The following is a 14,676-nucleotide window of genomic DNA, read 5'->3' on the forward strand; positions in this document are numbered from 1 at the left end:
TGGTGGTGGGCCCACATGGGTTTGTCCATTTAGGGCCCATGTAGGGCCCATGTAGGCCCTACATGGGCAAACCCATGTGGGGCCATCGTGGAACCCGCGGACAAACCCATATGGGACCCATATGTCAGTCCTCCTTTCCCCCACATGGGGCCCACCTAGGCATGCTGGCAGGGAGAGAACCCTTATCGTTTGAGTGTTTTATTTTTGAAATCTCGGCCGGAAGTTTGGATTTCAATCGCTCTGAATTCACAACAGGCGCACTTCAATGCCAACTTTTGCAGCGCGCACAGGCGCACTGTTCACTGCCAAACAAGGCTGCATGGAACTGACAGGACTTCATGCTGCAGTCAGGTCGAAGAAAACAGATTTTATCTTTCATAACTAATGTATATATATATACATACATATATATTTAATTTAGAGGAATCTAGCGGCCACATAAAGCGCGCCAGGGCGCCTGGTGGTGACATTTCTGTGAAGATCTCATTCAGTTTTGAAGCGGAGCAATCTTCGGAATAATGTGGGGAATCCAGAGAAGTCGGTACGCGGACTGTAACGGCTCCGAAGCGAGTGAAGAGGCGGAGATCGTGGTGAACATCGGCGGAGTGAAACAGGTGTTGTATGGCGACGTGTTGAATCGGTTCCCGGAGACTCGGCTGGCAGAGCTGGTGGACTGTTCTCTGAAGTCTCCCGAAGAGATATCCTCCTTGTGTGACGATTATGACCCAGACACCGGGGAATTTTATTTTGACAGGGACCCTGAGGCATTCAAGTGTATAGTGGAGCTGTATTATTACGGAGAGGTACACATGAAAAGGGGCATCTGCCCGATTTGTTTCATGAAGGAGATGGACTTCTGGAAAATCGGCGCAGATTTTCTGGATGAATGCTGCAAAAGCCACCTTAAAGAGGTTCAGGAGGAACTTGCAGAGATCGCAGAGAGAGTGAGAACTATCTTGGTGGACAGAGAGGGAGACCCGTCGGCAGGAGGCTGCCAGCGCTTCCAGGCGTCCCTCTGGAGGCTGATGGAGAAGCCGGAGTCCTCAGTGCCTGCGCACGTCATTGCCATACTTTCTTTCATCTTCATCCTCGTCTCCTCCGTGGTGATGTGCGTCGGGACAATCCCGGAGCTTCAGGTGGAGGACTCCGAAGGCAACCTCACTGAGCACCCGACTCTGGAGGTCATCGAGACGGTGTGCATCGGTTGGTTCACCATCGAATACCTCCTGCGTCTGATCTCCTCTCCAAACAAGATCAAATTCGTCCTGTCCTTCATGAACATCATCGACTTCATGGCGATCATGCCCTTCTTCGTGGTGCTGATTCTGACCTCCTTCGGCGCCGGAGTGATGGAGCTGGCCAACGTGCAGCAGGCGGTGCAGGCTCTGCGCATAATGCGCATCGCGCGCATCTTCAAGCTGGCGCGCCATTCATCCGGTCTCCAGACGCTCACATCTGCGCTGAAGAGCAGCCTGAAAGAGCTGGGTCTGCTCCTCATGTACATGGGGGTGGGGGTGTTCCTCTTCTCAGCGCTGGGCTACACCATGGAGCAGAACCACCCGGACACGCTGTTTACCAGCATCCCGCAGTCGTTCTGGTGGGCTGTGATCACCATGACCACTGTGGGCTACGGGGACGTGTACCCTAAGACCACTTTAGGCCGGTGTAACGCGGCCATCAGCTTTCTGTGCGGGGTCATCGCCATAGCGCTGCCCATACACCCCATCATTAACAACTTTGTGCTGTTTTACAACAAGCAACAGGTGCTGGAGACCGCAGCCAAGCATGAGATTGAACTGATGGCGCTGCGCTCCACTGAAGGCGAACTGAGGGCTGCAACCGAGCACCATGAACATGTTTGCGGTACCCGGGTTTGGGACTCCTCCATGAGCTCCTGTCACAGCGATACGTTCCTACCTCTGCTGAAGGACACCAGGGGAGGGCCGAGTATGCAGACCCCCAGCATGGAGACTAGCTTTGAGAGCACAGCAGAGGCCTCAGAATATTTCATCTCATGAATTTGGCAAAAAAAAAAACTGTCTTATCTGATAAGAAAAAGGCATCCACAAGATGATCTAATAGCTATTTTTTTCTAAGTGCTATATATGTAAGGGAGAATGGTTAAGGATTTTAAAATATCCTCGCTCTCAAAATAAGGTTATACAGAAAAATGCTTTAGCTTTGGAGTTAATAAACTCACAGTGAACCCAGATTTGCACATGGCCTCAATTTGAACAGCCATATAGGCATCTTACTTCTGCCAACATTTACATATGCTGCCCAAATAGTTAGAAAATTACCTGATAAAGGGGGTCCCAGTAAGTATGCAGGTCACATTAGGCTCAATGACTACATTATTTGCCACTGAGGGGTTCTGGCCGTTTTTTCTGTCCAGGCAGCAAAAATTTCCATATGGGACCAAACGTGTAGGGAAAAGTAATATTTACAAGGCCTTTTCAAAGTAAATCTGTTTTTGCTGTGTGGTATTGTTACATTTGTTTTCATGTTGGTATGTTATGAAAGTAAACATTTACACATTGGACTCATTATGCATGTATGCATAAGGGTATAGGAAATTGGTTGAAAATATTCCCCACATGTGTTTTGCTGCAGCTTGAATAATTGCCCCATGTTATTTGCCTGTACTTTGCCTATTGCAGGGAATCCATGTTTCCTGAAAGGTTTTCCCTATGCCAGCATCTTATGCCAGCTACCGTTTACATATGTGGCCCAAAAGGGTTGGAAATATTGAAGCTTTTGCTCAGTTCCAGTTGATTCACTGTGAAAAGAAAATGTAACTGTATTTGTACTTTCCCTTTTTCAGTAAGTCCCTATTTAAAGGTTTTTCGTTGAAAAGCCGCTTTATGCATCTTATCAAAGTTAACATTTACACATAATGCAAGTAAGACATGAGATTTAAAATGGACCTCAGCTGTGCTAAATGCCCCCATGTTATTTGCCTATATGTCAGTCCTTTGATAGATAGCAGTGGGTTTATGTTTGTTTAGCTGTTCTGTTCCAGCAGTCAGTTTTTCTCTTTTAGTCATGTCATGAGTGCCAATATTTAAGAAATGGGGGCCATTTTGATAGGACAAGGGTTGAAAATAGGCCCTACATGGGAATGTATGCAGGTTATATGTTGTATGTTTGCACTTATTTGATACAACTCAAATCCGGGTACAAAAATTACCCATATTCATCCACTTCATCTATTTTGAATGTATTTTCTTAATGCCCAAGTGAGACCCCACAAGGACAATTTTAGGATCTCCTTCTGGTTTTGCTGAAATGAGGTTCGTCTAGTAAACCCAAGTTGGACCCATACATGAAGCACATTGTGAGCTCACACCCACCTACTACAGTAGCCATCAAGTCTGAGCAGAATCCACAAACACATACTGGCTGTGATTTAGCACTCCCATACAACTAAATTTCACTTACACTGTAGATTGGTCTGTAGCTTTTTTTTCATGTGCGGCAGCTTGTTTAAGGAGAAAATAAAAAAAAAGTCAAATACATTCATGATAGCTGTATAAGCATAACAAAAAAAAATCAGATTGTACTGTGAGCTTGTGATTTAATTTTGTACATTTTCACTGGAGTTGCTGGAAGCATGGATCCGGAGATGCAAACCCTCAAGGACTCTTAAATGTTGTTTATCACCCGTGATTTACATCAGCGTGATTATTGTTTCTGTGTCAGTGTAGGGTGAAATCAGATGAAAAACGCACAAGAGTTTTTGCAGCAGCTGCGTCATTTACCTGACTTTTTGTTAAGCAGGTTTTAGGGGCTTCGAATGTTCCTCTTCCTCCAGGGTTCGTTCCATGTTGCCGTCTTTCTGCTGATGAAAGAAGCAAAAATCGGGAGGTGGAGATATCCCAAACCACATGACTGTGCTCCAACAAAATCATCAGTAAAAAGAAACATGAAAAAAAAATGAGGAGCTGTGTGGAATATGTATTTTATTGTGATTAAAGTTGAATGCAGCATTTTTACGCTTCATGCCCCAGATTTCGAAATTATCCTGACAGGTGCCATTTTTAAAAGGAAATATTTCACAGTTTTGAAATGCCTCAACTCCTACACTGACAAGTCTGAATGATGTTGACTTTGCCACACAAATAGAACAGTCAGTTAACAGTTAGCTGGCACAGCAGGGATACTGCAATGCCCGACATGTCACTGCATGATTCAAGCAAAGACTGTACATCTTTGCAGAGTTTTCTTTTGTGACATTAGGGTCATTAAATCATTAAATGAACAATCTTTCCACAGGAAGCATGAGCAGAAAGAAGAAGAAGAGAAAAAAAGCAATCGATGAGGACTTAAGAGGCCTGATTGTAGGTAGACTGATGAGTTGATTTTTTTTTTAAAGCAGCTGAATTTGGAGTAAGTTCATGAATATGTGCTGGTAAACTATTTTCTTTTTTACATTAAGAACATTTTATTCAGTGGTTGCCCAGTGAATTACTAGTCAGTATGTCAAAACAGGAAACATTGGTTAGTTTCAGTGACTATTTGACTGGTGAATCACAAAAAAAAAAAGATTCCTATAAACAAAGAAATATATGCACATAGTTGAAGCTATATGAAATCTTATCAAGAATTGATACACTGACATGATCAATATGTGTGCACAAAAATGGCACAATAACACTGCTTAACATTTTTAGTGGGATTGCCATCAATTTTCTTAAAGAAAATGCAAATAAAAATGTTTTTTTTGTTGTTTTTTTTAAAACAATTGTTAATTCAAGAAAGATTAGACATTAGTGCATCTTTCAATGTCATAATGTATCGTGTTTTTTGGACTACAAGCCGCTACTTTTTTCCCCACACTTTGAATCATGCAGCTTATAACCCGGTGCGGTTTTCTGTGAATTTTTCTTCAACCGCCAGGGGAATCTTTAGCAGGAAGTGACTCATGGGAAGTTAAAATTGGAAATCAAAGTAGAAAGTTCATCTAGAACAGGGGTGCCCAAAGTTGGTCCTCGAGGGCCGGCATCCTGCATGGTTTAGTTCTCTCCCTGGTGGTAGTAACAACTTGTTCAGTATGTCAATGTTCTTCATAGGCCTCTAATGAGCCATCATTTAAGCCAGGTGTGTTAAACCAGGGAGAGAACTAAAACATGCAGGATGCCGGCCCTCGAGGACCGACTTTGGGCACCCCTGATCTAGAACAAGCATTTGCTAGCAGTAGGCACGACGGAGAAATGTTTTCAAACTCATATCCCCTCATCATGGAAACAACACGAAGAAGTTCATATGATGCCGCTTTTAAGTTGAAGGCTATCAATGTGGAAGTACAGATCGATAGCCGTTCACGTAAGGTCGGCGTGAACGAATCCATCCTTAATAAATCTGCTGCTGGATTTATTAAGGACGCAGCCCTCTGCTGTGGCTTATAGCCCAATGCGGCTTATATATGTACGTTTCTGTAAAAATATACAAAAATAATGTATATATGTCTGTGTGTTATCTATCTATCTATCTATCTATCTATCTATCTATCTATCTATCTATCTATCTATCTATCTATCTATCTATCTATCTATCTATCTATCTATCTATCTATCTATCTATCTATCTATCTATCTATCTATCTATCTATCTATCTATCTATCTATCTATCTATCTATCTATCTATCTATCTATCTATCTATCTATCCATCCATCCATCCATCCATCCATCCATCCATCCATCCATCCATCCATCCATCCATCCATCGCTGATCTTAGCTTTCTTGACTTTATTTTATCCGTGGTCTAATGCATTCAGTTGCATAATTATTTCTTGACAAGAATTACATTAAAATAACTTTAGCTTCTTCGAGAAAAATCACTGCCTTAAATGTAGCATCACTGGCACATACATGACAACGTGAAACCCCCCCCAAGCCTCCAACTAAAGTAGATAACATATTTAAGATCAATTTATTATTATTTAGAGCATAAGATGCAGGACACTGCTGCTCTCCCAGTGACGAGGTTTGTGAATATGTCACTTCTACAACATGTCAGTTTGGAAAAGAGAAACTTCTCCACCACCTCCTCCTCGGTGATGTTCTCAACTGAGCTCTAAGTCTTCCGTTCTGCAGCCTGAAAGCGAGAACATGAAGGTGGCCAGGAGGGAAGGGGACTGTTCAGACTGTCCACCCACTCACATCTTTTACTCCACAGCTATCTCCTCTGGCCAGCAGCAGATTCACACATGTCAAAGCCAGAGAAGAGGGCCTTTGTTGGCGCTGACAGGTGAAGGGAGGAATGTGAAAAGCATCCATTGTGTAACGGCACAATGCTCCCCTCACAGCAGATGCACATGCAAACACACACACACGTGTACCGTCAAGTTCAAATTTAGATCCACAATCGCATGTGTGTCCAAACATCATTCCTCTCCTGTCCGCCGCCTACCCACATCGGCAGACAAATGATTGCACTCACCCAAATCCAGCCCTGTTTCGTCTTTACACTTGCTGTCACGTGTGATGTGCTCTGCAGTGACCTGCCGTGATCTGCCAGCTATTCACAAGTTTGAACACCTACATGTTGCTCATTTGTTGCATTCTGTGGGTGTTTGAGACAAGCAACAACAGATAAAAATGCTCATTATCCCCTCACCAAAAAACAGATATATTAACTTAACCAACCAACTGCTTTCCTCTTAGAAACAGTTGATTTAAAATGAAGCTTGTCTAAACTAAAATCTAGAAGAGACTCCAATAATTTTTTTAGCATCTCTGTTGGCATTAATGGAGTCTATATGGTCCCTTTTCTGAATTACTTTATTATATTCTGACCTTTAATGTGATACTTTTCCTCACAATGGGTAAAACTGCCATGCCAGTAAATAATTGTTTTTAATAAAGTCACTTGTGCCATAATTATTCCCACTTTGGCTGTTATTACTTCTTGCAACCCTGTACCTGCCATGACACCACTTCTTTGTCCCCTATTGAACTTCACAAGGTTGGAGAATACATTAAAAATGTCTCAGTGTTTCAAATAGCAAACGATGCCATGTGATTATAATGTTCCCAAGGCCCACAGTTGCACAGTTTTCCTCTACCATGCTTAACATTGGCCGAGGAGCTTGTCCACAAATTTATTGCTTGATTCACGTAAAACAAAACTATGTGCTTGTTGCCATAAAGCTCAGCCTTGGTCTCATCTGACTTTAATTGTCAGCTGTCTTGGCAAAAATATCTAAAAGTGAAAGAAAACATCTAGTTGTGAGCTTGATCCAATGATGATGTCCATCAGAGTGAGAGACCCACAGCCAAAGACAGCCTGAGACAAATATGTTCCCTAAAATGACCTTACAGCGGTAATTTCTGGGAAAATCGTTCAGGACTGCTGCTGCGGAAGTGTAGATTCTTGTGCTCTCTTGGCCAGCCACAGGAGCTCCCACTGCTGTCTGCCTCCTTCCTCTTTCCCTGTTTTCAGCATCCGACTCTAATAATAAGCACGTCAACACTTGTAACCTGCTGTCAGATTAATCGAAGGACTGATATGTCTGTTAGATCTGTCAGATAACATTCTGCTGAGGCAACAAGTCATACTGATTGACATCTTCTGTTGTGGAGTGTCACGAAAGTTGCTGTCATATCGAGCTCACACAGTGAGACGTTCAAGTGCTGTATGAATTATTAGAATCGTACAAGAGTGTGCGCGAGGCTTAAAGGTTTCAGTTTTACACCGACAATGAGCTAAAGAATGGGTGAAAAACAGGAACATCTGGAAAAGACTGACTGAAATAAGGTGGTTTATACTGAAGGGAGGAAAATACTGGAAAGCCAAACAGGCTTAGCGAATAACAATAGATTGTGGCAGCATGAAGCTGGAGTGAACAAAGGCTTTGGAAATTACATCAACTGACTATGCAGGAAATGGGGAAACTAACTAAACACAAGTAAGTGCCATAAAAACAAAGTTAAATATAAAACACATGACTCCAAACATAATAATCAGAACATTGAACTGAGAGTTTTCACTATGTTTTCCACCTTTCTCTAACAGTTAACAATGAGGTAAAGGTCATTTTATCTATAAAGTACATTTTCAGCAACAGTTCAGAGTGCTTATGAGTAACATAAAAATGTTGCACAAGTCCAAAAAGAGATGAGCTGCATATACTTTTCAAGGTTTTGTGATAAAAAAATAAAATCATAAGCAATAATTTCTCAATGTGAGTTGAGTAAGCGAATAAGTTTGCTCAACTTAAAGGTTTACATCATTTTTTTCAGCGTGAAATTATACACGTGGTCCTAAAAAGGCAGTTTAAGAAGCAAACAATAACACAAGGACTGTTATATAACACGATATAACAATTATATTACTATTATTGTTATATCTTGCAATAAGTCCAGCAAAAATACACAGAATTATTCCGATCCCCCGGATTTTTCATAGCTCACAATGGGTTCCTGACTCCCTGCTTTAAACGTCTATTTTAGTTTTTACTGTCACAGTGTTTACATTAGCCCGCCTCAGATTTTCATCAACAGCTGCATGCAGAGAAGGCCGATAGCAGACCTCTGCAGAGCATGCATGTCATGTTTGCTCGGTGCGACGCCGCCGTGGGAACAATCCCGCGTTACCGCCTCGCGTCAAGCCCGTATGATTCTGCACACAAACACCCAGACCGAACCTTTTGTACGCTTTCAGAGCAGATTTACTGTGCGCTCCAAGCAGATGGGGGGGGGGGGGGGTGGATGTCACCAGGAGAGCTGGTGTTGGTCGGCTTTCAGGAAATCAGTGCGATTCCTGAAATGTCACGTTATGTCCAGTCGAGCCTCGGGGCTGATTGTTGAGTGTTGACGTGGCCGGCTTTGAGTGTCACCCAACAGTTTCGATGACAGCGCGGAAGCACAGACTTGTCTCCCTCTTCCCTTCTCCCTCGACCTTTTAGTAGGGGGAGATTGTCAACACCTGTTCCCCTTCTAAAAATAGGGAAACCCCTGTGCACAAATGAACCGACACAGACAAACTCAGACAAATCATGTTGCAGAGAGTGGTGCTCTTTTTTTTTTTTTTTGTCGTAGGGAAAAGATTCATCTCACCGGTTTATTTCAACAAACTTGAATATTATCATATCGACAAGAGAGAAAAACCTGCATTTATATCCTGCTGGAGTAAGAATGCATGTGCAAAATGCCATGGCTTAGCAGCCTGCCTCTCTGAGACATTTCTTCATTCAAGAGATATTTACAGCTGCCGGAGAGGGAAAAGGTAATCTCCCTGATGTCAGATTCTGAAGACGACAAAAAAAAAAAAAGAAAATCATATTCCGGGAGATGTTGCTTTAACAAGGAGTGTTTTAAATGCTGCGTAGGTGCGCCCCGGAGCACTTCAATTCAGAAGGCGACCTGCATCAAAATTGCCTGAAAATAATTACACAGATTAAATATGACCTTCTGTGAAGCGGTAGGAGGAGATGCACCTAACCCAGAAAAACACGTCTCTCCAGAGTGGATTCACATTTCTCTCGTCGCCTTTAACCCGATCAATTTTAGAGCTCCTACCTTTCAGAACGTTCTCTTGGAAAATCTTCCGCTTATCTGCCTGTGGGGTTTCAGATGCGCAGATGAAAAATGCATGAAATTTATTTAACCTAATGCATCTGCCGGTGGCAGCTCTAATATTTTGGATCCCTTACTACTTATAATTCAAGATGTTGTTCTGCAGGATTAAACATCGCAACAAACGAGATGTAATAAATTGATCCTTGCCTAATGGTTCATGCCCGTTTGACTTTTGCACATTTTGCCAAACCACAAAAGAAGGTTCAATGAATTTCATTGGGATTTTAGATGATCAGCCCAAAATAATGCATAACAGAGGAAGGAATATATATGTTTTTCCATTTTTATGACAAATAAAAACCATTTGGCATGGATATGTGTTCAGCCCCTTTTATCTGATACCCCTGAGTTAAATCCACTGTGAGAAATTGCCTTGTCATTGAACTTCTTGACCTACTTTTAATAAGCTTAGTTAACTACTGTATTTTGCACTTGGATTTTTTTTTAAGGGTATCAAAATGAGGGGGCGGGAAAGGCAAATGCAAACCACACATACAGATTACATTTGCGCTCAACTTTTTCTTGCTCAACCACAAGCAAATAACTAAATTTATTTGAATGTGTTAAGGTTTTTGCTTCTAATGTGAAAATATGTCAATTTGAAGGAGTACTTTTGCAAGGCCGACAGACCAATGTTAGTTAGCAGAGTTAACTTTTTTTTTTTTTTTTGGAAAAGTTCATAACTTACTTGGATTTATAATGGAGCCAATAAAACTGAATGATAGATACAACTTTCTATGTGAGAATGATTTGCATACAGAGTTACTCTCGGATGTACTTTTCATTTTAGGCAATAACTCAGTTACGCAGGGAGCCGAATGTGGCCTTGAGAACGGTTAAATTCAACATGTAGACACTTTGAGTAATACTTAGGAGCGCACTGAGAATATTCCAGTGGTAGTGTATCATATTGTCGGTTTTTTTATTACATGGTAATTTACATTAATGCTGCTAGGAAACATGTAATGCAGAAAGCAAAGAAGGATAATGTCAGGAGTTGCACTTGGTCCGAGTCTAGTCTCGGTATCCCGAGGTTTGCTGGGGAAGTTATGGTCTCATTTGTTCTGGTTGTTAACCGCTTTTGTGGGGATTTTTTTTTTTCTACATGAAAAAGAAGCTGAGTGCCTCTGGGCCATCACAGTGAATGCTGGTGAGTCTCAAGGAGGTGATGTGGTCTTATCACTGTGAAAACATCCACACGCTCAACGACACCTGTTCTCTGCTGATAATGACAAGTGAAAGCTGAGTAGATTCACACCAGAACGTTTCTTCTGATGCATGTAAACCAAATCACTGGTAGCAATGTGGCTGTTATGAACTAATTAGTTTAATCTGTTATCCTCTTCTGTGGTATTTAATCGGTTTTGTAAATTATTGTTTATCAAGTCTAACATGGAAGGATTTGTTTTCATTTCACATGCACAATCGGGGTCTTTAAATAATCGTTACAGCTTATTGTTCATGATTATATTAGTTTTATTTCGTACATTGAATAACTATAAAAATGAAATATTGAAAATGTAATAGCTTTCTCATACTAATGGAACCTTATTACACTTCATGTTGGGGGGGCTTATGGAGGCTCGGAGCTAATCTATTCAGAAACATTTTAATACTTTACGTGCCTTTTGGTGAATGTAGCTTGTCGTGAAAATACAAATTAAAAAATTTAGATTTTTACATTTAAAATAAATATAATTTTTCCCTTCATTATTACAAAAACTTCGTATTAACTTTGCCTTGATCTGAAAAAGCCTCTATGTCACTGTTAAGTCCCCACAGCATGATACTGCCACCACCATGCTTCACCGTGGAGGTAGTGGGTTTGAATAGATGTGCAATATTAGCTCCTCAATACACACCTTGATTTGCGTGCAGGTCAAAAGTCATCAACGACAAGTCAAAGTGCATGTGCGTGTCACGTTTCAGATTTTTAATTTCAAAACCTTCTCTTTTCTCTTCACAATGCAAACTCCCAAAATGTTCATGTTTGTGGTTATAATGTGTCAACATGTAAAAAATCAAGGGGTATGATTAGTTTTGCAAGGCACCGTATGAAGACCCTGAACCCAGAGCTCACTGAAGAGATTATAAATTATAGCTGCCTCGGGATCGACTGTGATTCCTCCAAAGGACAAGAATGTTTCTGGGGAACAGACAGTTAAAAGTCAGACCTTGATCTGAACCGAACAGTCTGGAAACCGTCTGCATTAACAATGAGAAGATGAAGAGTCCTCCAGAGTTTGATCTAGTTATTCTTAATTCCCAGCTCCTCCTGTCATCGGCAGAAATTCCCAGTGGGTATTTTTTTTATCTTTTCCCTCAACAAAATGGTCCCTTTGAAAGAGAAATTGGAGAAATAAAGTAAAAACCATTTTAATTCAACTCACTATTGGCTTCATATTAACGTGTAATCTCTGCTTTGCATTCCATTTCACTTGGCTGACATGGCAGAGTCCTCTGGAAATAAACCAAACTCCAATCCAGCAAGTATGCATACGCCACGTTTGATTTAAAATTCAGGACCTTTAAATATTTATTCTCGTTGTTCCTCTCTTTTCGGTGCGTCGCTTAGGGTTTGACTCGTCAGTCTTGTGTTTTGTGTTCTATGCATTGCCATTGTGCAGAGCTCCTTTGATCAAGCCTTGCGAGGACAGGTCGCTTCAAATAACTTTGTACAAAGCCAAAGGTGGTTAAAGCCGCTTGAGTTTATTTGAAAATCAATCCGTCCTTTGGTGGGTTTTCTTAGCAAATGGATTTAATTAGCGCTATAAACAGTAGCATGAAAGGCAGGGCTTTCCAGCTTTGTACAGCTTGTATTGTGAGGAGCTAAAACAGCTGTCTGGTGTTTATGTCGAGGTGTTTGCCCTTCACTAAAAGACTTTAAAAACAGCTACAGAGGGCATATTTTAATTAATCTTCCATGCAGTAATGGCCCTGCGCCACTTCATTTTTTTTTTTTAAAAGGACATTCAATTACTGAAGCTGGTCTTCCGAGACCAAACCTGATGGAACTGATATGTACACTTATGACCCCTGTTCTTCAAAGACAAAATACTTTGATGAAGTAGATCATTGTCCTGATTCAAAAATCATGAATAGTTTAGGCTTGCATTATATAAAAATCAGATTTACCTCAGTCACTTGTCCTGAGACTCGTCTCTCTCACAAGAGAGTTCACACATGCATTTTTTTAATGTGTGAAAATATAACAGTTGGCAATATGGAAATGTGCAGCCTCGGGCTTATAACTACTTGAGCTAATGTGGAGAAATGTTTTAAAACTAGATGCGACTGTGCTATATTCGTCTCATAATAAATGAAGCCCTCTCAGCTCAGGAGACTGATTCTTGCATCAACTCCTCACATTAAGAGTTACATAAGAGAGGAGAGGAACTGCATGCAAAAATAGGAGTTGTGAAATTAGGTCACTTGCTATGGAAAAAAATAATTTCATGAAATGAACAAGTACATTTTCACAGAAACTTGTTGCATGCGGTCTCTGTAGGACGTGCATTTGTTTGCGTTCTTGTTGGGACTTAACAGCAGGAACCGTCACATTTGACTGAGTTTCATTGTCACGTCCCTCCGGTTTGAGTTTGATCAAAAGGATAATCCTGCACACATGGGATCATTAAACATTGATGCAGGCTGCAGGAAGGTAGCAAATAGTTTTGTATAAATTACCGGTGTTCTAAATTTATGTAAAAATTATTTTAAATAAAAATTTGCTTGCTTATAATTGTGATTGCCTTTAAAAATCCTAATTATCAAGAGAACAAGCGACTGAAATTACCTCTCTCTGGACTCAGCCTTAGAGACAGAGGTGTAACTCGTCGAAGCTTGAAGTGCTCGACACTGAAAGGATTCAGTTAACATGGTTCAGGCATTTGTTAAGGACCCCCTCCTTTTAGAGTTTAAACAAGTAGGTCCTAATAGAAGAGGGAGACTAAGAACCCACTAGAGGAGCTATTGACCTGGACATGGGATCCCCCAAAAGCAGCTGAGGTGTTGTCATTTGGAGAGGGATGTCTGGATTTCCCTCAATTACCTGTCAACCCCAATAGTGGATGGATGGACGGATGAACTTCCTGTTCCATGCTAAAGTAAGGACATACTTGGCACACAGAAGCTTGTCCTGACCTTGAACCTTCATAAGTTGTTTATGAAATCTTCCAGCAGTTGTTTTTTTTCCCTTCCAATTTGATTCAAGCTTGACGTCATAAACAGCAGTACTGACCTCCTCTCACAGCGTATTAACGACACATGATATCCGTTGGTAGCCCTGACCTTTCTGAACATGCCGCGAACATGTTTCAGTAGCTACCCGGAACCTCAGCGTGACTCTACACCAGGCACAACAACAACAGGTGAAAGTCCTGTTACAGACACTGCAGAAAGCCTCTTGAGATGTAAAGAGAAAAGAAAAAAGAAGTACAAGCAGACATGACAATTTACGGAAGCGGATTCAACAAGTCGCAGTGGATATACAAAACGTCAAACGGCGATGAAATGTTGCGTTGTCTTTGTGCCTGGAGGCAATAAAATCCTTTGGAACATTTGTCTCTTGTGTTGGGGGTCACTGCATTTGATTAAAGGTGAAAACCAATGGGGAAGTAAATCTGCCACAGCTTGGAAGACAATCAAGTGGCACAAGAAAAGTAGTGAAAGAATTCCTTGGACAAATTTCAGCGTGGCTTATTTCACTCACCACAGGAGGATATACTTACAAAAGCAGCTCCAGTCAGGGAGAACAGAAGGACCTTGAAAAGGAGTAAAAAGTCTGACATTTTTAACTCCTCAGTCAAAGAGATTTACAGTTTTTCCAAGCTGAACCCCGAGGTGGATGGTGTAGCCGGCAATATCCCTAGGTAAAATTAACAGTATAGTTTTACTTATGTAGTAGTACAAATTAGTAGTAAAAGATATTCTTCAATACTTTGATGACATTATCTTTTGACCTTCTCATCCTGAAAATTGACAAGGAGAAAGAGTCTGTGATATAAAATGAGCACTTTAAGCTCTCTCTACATTTAAAAAAGAAAATCGTTATTATGTGCACCCGCAGTCAATTGTTGTCGCAAATTGCATG

General features: G+C 41.2%; 1 protein-coding gene across 1 annotated transcript; it reads left to right on the forward strand.

Moving 5' to 3' along the window:
• Positions 1 to 232: 232 nt before the first annotated feature.
• Positions 233 to 3,991, forward strand: LOC103457450 (voltage-gated potassium channel regulatory subunit KCNF1-like). Its single transcript, XM_008397584.3, has one exon. The coding sequence runs from the start codon at positions 519 to 521 to the stop codon at positions 2,016 to 2,018; it is 1,500 nt and encodes a 499-aa protein (XP_008395806.1). The 5' UTR covers positions 233 to 518; the 3' UTR covers positions 2,019 to 3,991.
• The last annotated feature ends 10,685 nt before the right edge of the window (positions 3,992 to 14,676 follow it).

Source organism: Poecilia reticulata, chromosome 21, assembly GCF_904066995.2.
Source record: "Poecilia reticulata chromosome 21, P_reticulata-male-v2, whole genome shotgun sequence".
Lineage (NCBI taxonomy): Eukaryota > Metazoa > Chordata > Actinopteri > Cyprinodontiformes > Poeciliidae > Poecilia > Poecilia reticulata.